This window comes from Pan paniscus, chromosome 3, assembly GCF_029289425.2.
Source record: "Pan paniscus chromosome 3, NHGRI_mPanPan1-v2.0_pri, whole genome shotgun sequence".
In the NCBI taxonomy this organism is placed as follows: domain Eukaryota; kingdom Metazoa; phylum Chordata; class Mammalia; order Primates; family Hominidae; genus Pan; species Pan paniscus.
Genome location: NC_073252.2, coordinates 186,609,355 through 186,618,904, shown reverse-complemented (window position 1 = coordinate 186,618,904; position 9,550 = coordinate 186,609,355). Strand labels below are relative to the sequence as shown.

The 9,550-nt window shown below is 37.2% G+C and overlaps 1 protein-coding gene across 1 annotated transcript; it reads right to left on the bottom strand.

The window, feature by feature from the left end:
• Positions 1 to 761: 761 nt before the first annotated feature.
• Positions 762 to 4,940, bottom strand: LOC129397701 (S-antigen protein-like). Its single transcript, XM_063604071.1, has 3 exons — positions 4,937 to 4,940; positions 3,770 to 4,675; positions 762 to 2,738 (listed from the first exon to the last, which is right to left on the bottom strand). Exons 1-3 carry the CDS (start codon positions 4,938 to 4,940, stop codon positions 2,728 to 2,730), a joined length of 921 nt encoding a protein of 306 aa, XP_063460141.1. The 3' UTR covers positions 762 to 2,727.
• Positions 4,941 to 9,550: the final 4,610 nt, after the last annotated feature.

Below are 9,550 nucleotides of genomic sequence, written 5' to 3'. Positions count from 1 at the left end.
TTCCTGGCTAATTTTTGAAATTTTAGTAGAGATGGGGTTTCACCATCTTGACCAGGCTTATCTCAAACTCCTGTCCTCAAGTGATTCGCCCACCTCAGCCTCACAAAGTGCTGGGATTACAGTCATGAGCCACCACTCCTGGCCCTAAATATGAATTTCTAATAAACATCAAATAATTTTTTAGAATAAGTAAGCCCCAAATATTTCATGAGACATACTAAAAATATTCATTTTAATATAAAATTCAAAATTCACAAATGTATTTTAAATTAAATTTTTATATGAATTTAAAATTTCACAAATTTAACAGGGCACCCTTTCTTTTTATTAGCTAAATTTGGCAGCCCTAGCTAAAATAACCGTTTCAAATCTGTAAGTTGTTTTTTAATGGTGGTGAAACAATTGATAAACTATGTAAGTAAAAGTATACATTTTTATCTTCTATCATATATCAAAGTAAATTCCACAGATTACTAAATTATATGTAACAAATAAAACAATACTTAGAAGGAAATATACAGAGGAATATGTCTGTATCTTGTAACGGGGAATAGCTGTACAGGAACAAATTCAAAGAAATAAATGCTTTCTAAAAATGTAAACACTTCTATTGTTGGAAAACAAAAAAGCAAACCACAAACGATGAGAAAAATACTAGCATCATGAGACATTTAAAGGGCTAATCATTTTATTAAGTAAATTTTCTCAGTAAGATATAGGTGAATATACTAATTTTAAAAAGTAAGCAAAGAATACTGTTTAGGGCTCTTCAAAGAAACAAAACCAATAGATTTATTGAACCAATAGGAGATCTCCTTGATCTATATATCTATATCTATGTAGTGAAATCTACAGCTATCCATCATTTATCCATTTGCATAAATATAGAGAGAAATGTTTATTTTAAGGAATTGATTCACAGAATTGTAGGGGCTGGCAAATCTGAAATCTGTAGAGCAGCCTGTCAGGCTGAAGACTCAGGGAGGAGTTGATGCTGCAGCTTTGAATCTGGTGTTTGCGGGCTGGAAACTCAGTTAGGGTTGCAGTTCTGAAGCAGCTTTGAATCTGGTGTTTGCAGGCTGGAAACTCAGACAGGGTTGCAGTTTTGAAGCAGAATCACCCCTTCTTTGGAAAACCTCAGGGTTTTCTATAAAGGGCCTTTTCAAGAGATTGAAGTCCACCCACATTATGGAAGGTAATCAACTTTGCTCAAATTCTGTGTATTTAAATGTCAATTTCATCTTACAAATACCCTCACGGCAACATCTAGACTGGTGTTTGCCCTCATAACTGGGCACCATTGCCTCATCAGTTGACACATAAAATGAAGCATCACAGATACAAACAGGAAATTTTAAAAAAGGAAATATAAACTTAAGCCAAAAAAATTATTCAACCTTGCTAATGGTAAAATACAGAAATTAAAGTAAAATCTCAATATAAAAACTCAACTATTTCTTACATTAGTATAGGTCTATAGTGTCATCATCTGTTCTCTTTGGACACAGAGATATCTTTAAAAGATACACCTCATGCTTGAAAACCAAGAAGTACCCATTTTAAGGTTCCTAATGTCAAACTTGTTAAATGTCTACAGTGCATGATTCAGCTTTAATTTTTAACTTAATATATATTATCTTATAACATTTACATGACTTGTATATACATTATTTTATAATATTTTTCTATATTCAATGTAGCATATATTTGGCATCATTTTCTTTACTACATGGAATAGTAAGGGGCATAACTATCTCTAAAAGATTTTAGACTAGACAATCTCGAAGTTCCCTTTAATCTCTAAAGTTAAATCAAGTCGAGCAGGGTGGCTCACACCTGTAATCCCAGTACTTTGGGAGGCCCAGGCAGGAAGATTGTTTGAGGCTAGAAGTTTAAGACCAGCCTCAGCAACAAAGCAAGACCCCATCTCTACCAAAAATAAAAAAATTAAAAATTAGCCAGGCCTGGTGGCATGTGCCTGTATTCCCAGATACTTTGAGGGCTGAGGTGGAAGGATCACTTGAGCCCAGTTGGTCTAGGCTGTAGTGAGCCATGATTGTGCCACCGCACTCCAGCCTAGGTAACAGAGTGAGATCTTGTCTCTAAAAAATAAAAACTAAATTAATTAATTTAATTAAATCAAAATACAGATAAGTTCAGTGATTTAAATTTAAGATAATATAATTAACTTAATGATTTGCCTATGTTTAAATACATAATAAAGTGTGCATCAGGTAAAAAAGTGCTTTGTTTAGTGGAATTTAATTTCAATAACTGCTGAATCAGAATATACATTTACCTTACTTTAAGCAGACCTCATTCATAAATATATTGATTATGCTATAGATGTATAAAGACAAATTGGGTAAGAAATAGAGGTAGGCTGCTAGGCAGTGTTTCCCTTGAAATAGTGAACTTCACTGGTTCTTTAAAAATAATATTTTTTGGAATTTGTCTTGAAATTAGTGAACTAAATTTTAGTAAATAGTACATTTAAAAAATTGTATGAGACACAGTGTGATTGGTATGAGACATAAAGCATCTTTCCTTCTTCCAAAGTCTTTATCTTTACTCCTTATGGTATTTGCTATTTTAAGGCTACTGTAAGCAAAGAAAAATTGAAAATTGAAATTATTAAAAAGAATAGTAATAATAGTAATTTTTAAGGAGTTCTCTTAGAAGAGCCTTGCCGGTGGTGGAAATTGGGAAGGAAGGCCAGAAGTCTTTCTAGATGAAACCTGTGGTGGAATGAGGAGCATAAGAAAATTTCTGAAAGTACTGCTAAGCTGTTTTGCTTAAGAACACAAAAATAAGTTATATTTGTTCTGTATTCACGAGGCTCTATTTTCCATAAATGCAATAAATTTAATAAGTGCCCCATAAGGCATCTCAAAGACACTTTTGACAATAGTTTGTATTATATAGTGTAAAGGCAGGCAGCAGTTGGGACAATATTATACCACAAATTAAATGTCAGTGAATGCTAGCATTACAACATCAATGCTGCAAGCCAAATAAAATCAATGTTTTGCATACTAAGCGTGTGTATTTGCATGTTATTTGTGTTGTTAACATTTATCTTCAGTATAACCAACGATAAAGTACTCTCCATGGAAAGTCCAATATATTTGTTTTTAGTGTTCCATAAACCTTATTTATTTAAAATTCTGGGCTTTACATGTCTTGATTCCCTGAGGTTTTATTATTTAGCCTCTGTGTTGTTTCATTATAATCCAGAGATAGGTGTTTCTAAACTAGGAAACTTCCATCAAAGTGACAGACGCTGATTACATGTACAGTTACATCAAGGCAAGCTAGCTATGCAAACACCACAGCCAAGTATCAGCAACTGGCCTAAAGGTTAATTTGAAAAAAGGAAGAAAGGGAGGGAGGAGGAAGGAGGAAAGGAAGGGGGAAGGGAAGACGGATAAAGGAAATATGTTGAGTGCTAAGCAATAGTTGCTATCTAAATAAACACTTGCACTTTTCATACTTTTTCTGTAAGCTCTATACTGTCTTGAAAATTACAGGCAATACAGGCTCATTTAAAAACAAATGATCGAGGCAGGAGGATTGCTTGAGCCCAGGAGTTCTCTGCAAAAAAATACAAAAAAATAGCCAGGTAAGGTGGCTCATGCCTGTAATCCCAGCACTTTGGGAGGCGGAGACTAGCCGATTGCTTGAACTGCAGAGATCCAGGCCAGCCTGGGCAACATAGCAAGACCCTGTCTCTAAAAGAAAATACAGAAATTAGCTGGGTGACACGCACCTGTAATCCCAGCTACTTGGGAGGTTGGGGTGGGAGGCCTGAGCCAGGGGGTGGAGGCTGCAGTGAGCCCAGATCGCGCCTGCACTCCAGCCTGGGAGACAGAGAGAGGAGAGAGAGCATGATTCCTGTACAAGTCATATCTTAGAGGCTTCTCTCGGGAAGAAGCAGGACACGCCCGGAGGATGAAAGCTAAGCAGGGAGATTGTCTCAGCTCCTGCAGGACCCAGTTGGAAGCCCCCGGGACACGGAAGCACAACTGAAGCCACAGCGCGAGCCTGTTGTACCCCCAGGTTATGCGCAGAGGGCGGATGGGGCAGAAAAGGCTGGGTGTGGGTGAGGGGTCAGCAGTCCAGAGGGTCCCGCAGCCCTGAGGGTCCCCCAGTCCAGAGGGTCCCCCAGTCCAGAGGGTCCCGCAGCCCAGAGCGTCCCTCAGCCCTGAGGGTCCCCCAGTCCAGAGTGTCCCCCAGTCCAGAGTGTCCCCCAGTCCCGAGGGTCCCGCAGCCCCGAGAGTCCCACAGCCTTGAGGGTCCTGGCAGCCCAGAGTGTCCCCCAGTCCAGAGGGTCCCGCAGCCCAGAGGGTCCTGCAGCCCTGAGGGTCCCCCAGCCCTGAAGGTCCCACAGCCCAGAGCGTCCCGCAGCCCTGAGGGTCCCCCAGTCCAGAGTGTCCCCCAGTCCAGAGTGTCCCGCAGACCAGAGGGTCCCGCAGCCCATAGGGTCCCCCAGCCCTGAGGGCCCGCAGCCCAGAGCGTCCCGCAGCCCTGAGGGTCCCACAGTCCAGAGTGTCCCCCAGTCCAGAGTGTCCCGCAGACCAGAGGGTCCCACAGCCCAGAGGGTCCCCTCGGGATAACGGGGGCAGCTGTAAATTGCCAGCCAACTCACAGCAGCAGGAGGGCAGAGGGGCTGGGGCTGGCCCAGCAAGGGCCACCGTCTCACCCTATTCACGTGACACTGGATGACAGTGACTCTCAAATCCCACGTTGCCACAGTAGCAGGAAGTAAAATCTTTGAACCTCTATCTTTCTGCTTCCTCCCCTAGGCTAAATCATCCCAGGAGCATTTATCCAGTCCGAAGGTCTGTTGGACCAAAGCCTTCCTAGTTACACTGCTCAACTACAACATCGCCACCGGTCTCCTAAATTAAACCCTTTAGGGCTTAGCTTTTTCAACTCATGTTAGAACCTCCCCAGTCCTCCCCTCCAGGTGCCAGGTGTTTTAATCTGTCACGTTCAGTACCTGTACCTTAGAGTCTTCCTGACTCCGTCCAGCCACCGAGCCTTTTGAATCCTTCCAACATGCTTTCACATGAATTTTGACTGCACAGTCCTAGGAACATTGGATAATGCACATAGATATCTGCCTTCACTCACAGATAACAGCTTTCTCCTCTTTCTCCTCTGCCCTCTGTCTCCCACTCTCACTCTCTTCATATTGACTCTTCCCTGGAAAACTGTGATCAGTAGATCAGATGATCAGTAGGAGGCAGTCAGGCTCTTTCTCAAAACCTCAGGGACACTGCAACATGTTAATTGCCATTCCACATCCAAAGACTAAAAATTAATGGTTCACTTTTAAATAACAGTCTCTCAGTTTCTAAAATGCATTAGTCAATCATCAGTCAATCAATCTATCCAACAGGTACTGCATTCTGAGTCTATACATGCTAGGTAGTGATAAAATAATGAAGCTATCTGAATACTTTCCTTCACAGTGATCACTGTGAATTACACAATCATTTATTATAGGAATGCCACCATAATTCATCTTCTAGAATTGATTTTACACCTAATTTATAACAACAAATCAATTTCACCAATGCATAAACATAAATATAATTTCCTTTAATTATAAAGAAGGGCATAAAATATGAATAAATAGACATCTTATTACCTCCTCCATTATTAAATTATCTTGGCATACATAGTGTCTATCATCAATGTATGCTGTTGATTAAAGGTGAAAATTAACAGAAGTACCGCTGTATCTTTGGAATTGCTTATAAAGTAGACAAACTTCTACAAAGACTGCCTAAGGAAAAAAAAAGACACGAATAATTTGAATCAGAATACAAAAACCACAAACAATAGATTTCTTTAAACTATAAGAAAATATTATGAGTGCAGATGCCAGTAAACTTTAAAATTTCAGTTAACAATAACACTTTCTAGAAAACATCAATTTCCCTAATTGATTTATAAAAACAGAAAACCTAAATAAGGAAACAACTCTCATTAAAACAATGATTTAACTCCTATTCCCTAAAAAAACTTATTTTTTCCTCAATTTAAACAAACCATAATCTTTATATCTTAAAAACTGTTAAAGAATAAAAGTGTTATCAGACTAAGCCTCTGTATTAAAACTGGGGAAAAGCAATTGAAGAACAATTTACAAGTAAGTCTCATTTAAGAGCTAAACTATTAGTATCTATAACTCAGGAATGTAGGAAAGAATTCACTGACTAAGTAGATTATATTTCAGAAACATAAGAAAAATTGAACATCAGAAAAATATATCAAAGTAATGTTTCACATTAAAATTTTTAAATGAGAGAAAAAGGCATATGATCATTTCAAAAGATAATAAATACACTTAGCTAACCAGGAAACAAAGTACACAATATAACTGCCAGGTTGACTTTTTTAGACCAAAAAACAGAGAGAGAAAAAAAAAACTGAAGCATTGAATACTGTTGGAATGTAGATATTTTACAGTTCATATAATCCAAGTGTGTTGAGGAAACATACATTTTAAGAAGAAAACTTTATATTTTCTATTTTATTAAACTGAAAGTAATTCTCAAACCATAGGGTATAGCCCACTGAAATCCAATACAGACAATGTGATTTATAGTAACCCGTTTTAAAGAATGGGAGAATCAAGGTAATTTGTTATATCAAATTTTACCTCAAATGTCAATTTGTCAGGAATTTCACCTCAAGTACCAATTCGTTAGGGACTCTTTTTAAAAAATGATTGCTAATAGCACAAGGTACTTCTCTATAGCACTGTCCACATAGGCAGTTTTTTGTACAACTATGTAATTAATGTCGCTATCTCCCCAGCCTCTGTGTTCCATGTTGGTTTTGACAGTGTCTGTATTTGTTCACCATTGAAGCTTCAATTATTGTCTCCCACAGAGCTTGCAATATGCAAGACATTTTATAAGCTATTTGCATATATTATCTCATTTAAACATCACAATGATCTTGTCAGGTTAAGTACTATTATGTATCCCCTTTTATAGATGAGGAAATGGAGGCGAGAAGTTAAATACTTTGTCCCAGGCCATGCACTTCCTAAATGGCGAAGTCAGGGTTTAAATTCAGGCAATAGGAGTTGCCCTTGAAGAAACAATTGCTGGAAAATTTTCTCTTATTAGGAAAAAGAATAATAACAATAGAATGGGATAAAATCTATAAAACAACAGTTTTTAGACATGGACAATGAGCAACACAAGGCTACTGACTAATTGAAGGAAAGCAAGCAAGGTGGTCTCAACAATCAAGCAAGCTTTTTTGCCTGGACACTATTTCCAGATTGCAGCATGGGGAGGGTCAGTTCAAGAACAGTCCAGCAGATTTGCTAAATTACAGAGGCAGGGGTCCAAGGCTCAGGGGTCCAAGGCTAAAATGTATGGGGCCTAGGACCAGAAAACAAAAGGAAGGAAGCTAAATACAGAAAGACTCCTAGATCACTCTATGGGGGTCTTCTCAAGTCTTTGATTGGTTACCTGAATATCAATCTGTACAGGCTTGGGATAAAATCCAACGAAATTTGAAAAAAATAAAAAGTTACTGCAAGAAAAGTACAATTACCTAGAAGCTCAAGATGAACCATTGGGAAGACTCGCATTAGGAATGGGAATCATTCCATTTCTCACCTGCTGGAAAGGTGCCCTGCTGAAAGTCTCTGGCTGACGTGGAGACCCTAGACACATCACGTTTTAGCTGTGGAGCTGACTTAGTTCTAGAGACTATTCCAGACTTAGTCTTCAATTAAAAACAAAACATTACAAAACAAAATGAAAAAACAGCCTAGGTAACTGCAAGTAACTTACATCTTTATAACTTATCCAAAACTCTTTTTTAAAAACTCAACAACCACTCAACAATGTAAATTCCATAATGTCTAGCATCCGGTCAATAATTATCAGTCATCCAGGGAAACAGGACAATATGGCTACCTTTTCAAAAATATTTAACAAAAACAAATCTGGAAATGACAAGATGAGGAATTAGTAAACAAGAATTTTTCTAAAACTCATTTTTAAAGACTTAAAGGAAAACATGAACAAATGAAAAGATTAAAAAGAGATATTAAAAAATCATGAGATCTGCTGGGATGAAAAATATAATAGCTGAAATAAAAAGTTTACATAAAATGAATACCAAATAGATATTGCAGGAAAAAAGAAGGTCTTGACACGTTGATATATTAATACAAACAGTGCAAAATAAGGCACAGAGAGACAAAAATACTGAACAAAAATGTGCAAAACCTAAATGACCTGTAGTTTAATATTAGCAACTCATGATAACTGAAGTTCCAGAAAGAGATAAAAATACTTGAGAATTAGCGTAGCAGAATATACAAATTAGAAAAAATATTTAACATATATAGAAATATTTACACATTTAATAATGGTATAAAGCTACAGGTCCAAGAAGTCCATGGAATGTCATTGAGTATAAACACAAGTAAAACCACATCAAAGATTATGTAAAAAATTGCTGGGAATACAGATATAAAGACAAAATCTTGAAATCATAGATAAAAAGGAAGAAAGATTTTTAAATAGTAGTAGTTGCTTCATCAGAAAAAAATTAAGCCAGAAAAAGACAGAGCAACATGTTCCCAGTGCTGGGGGGACAAAGAAGGTCAATATAGGATTTTTTCAGCATGACAGAAAAAAATCCTTCAACATTTGGAAATTAAACAACATTAATTCTTATTAACTATTCAGCATATGGAAATGTGTAGAGGGCAGCAAATCCAAGCAGGACAGCTCCAGAGCACCTTCTCTGAACCACTGTCCACATCTCATTTGATCTATCAGTACTGTGAGACTAGCAGGTAAGAGGTTAGTACCCTCATCTGCACGGAAGGAATCTGAAACCTGAAGGAACCTGCAATTCTGATGACTGTCCTAAGTGGTAGAACTAAAACAACTCCGTATTCTCAGTCCACGTCTATCCCTCTTGGCACTTCACTGAGTCCTCTTACAAGAGATCTGCAGGCTCAAATATCTAACCAATATGTACATAATATTAGCATATATTACAGATATATGCTTAAATATGCAAAAATTATCTCTGAAAGGTTACACAAGCAACTGATGAAGCAGGGGAGTGTGTTTCTCTCCAAAGCAAAAGGAACGAAGTGGCTGGATGCTGGAGGGGAGGGAGGATTCTTTACACTGGCTTGTATCTTTTAAATTATGCATCATCTCAAATGTTTCTATTTTTTAAAAATAGGAAAATTTAACTAAATCATAAATATAAAAAGAAGTAGTTGCCTATAATTTTATTTATATTTTAAATTTTATTTGAATTTTGTTGTAAAAAAGAATCTTATACATGCAAATATATAAAAACATTATTTCACCACTCTTCATATTAGTTCAGTTATTTTGTTCAGTTTATGAATATTTTAAGTGATTAGCTAACCTTATGCTTGAAATTTTGTTATTGTTTACCTTCTAGCATGTGGATTACTCCATTTTGCTGCTTTTTCATATATATTGTTTCTAATGGTTATATCTTACTGTTCTGTAGACTTGTA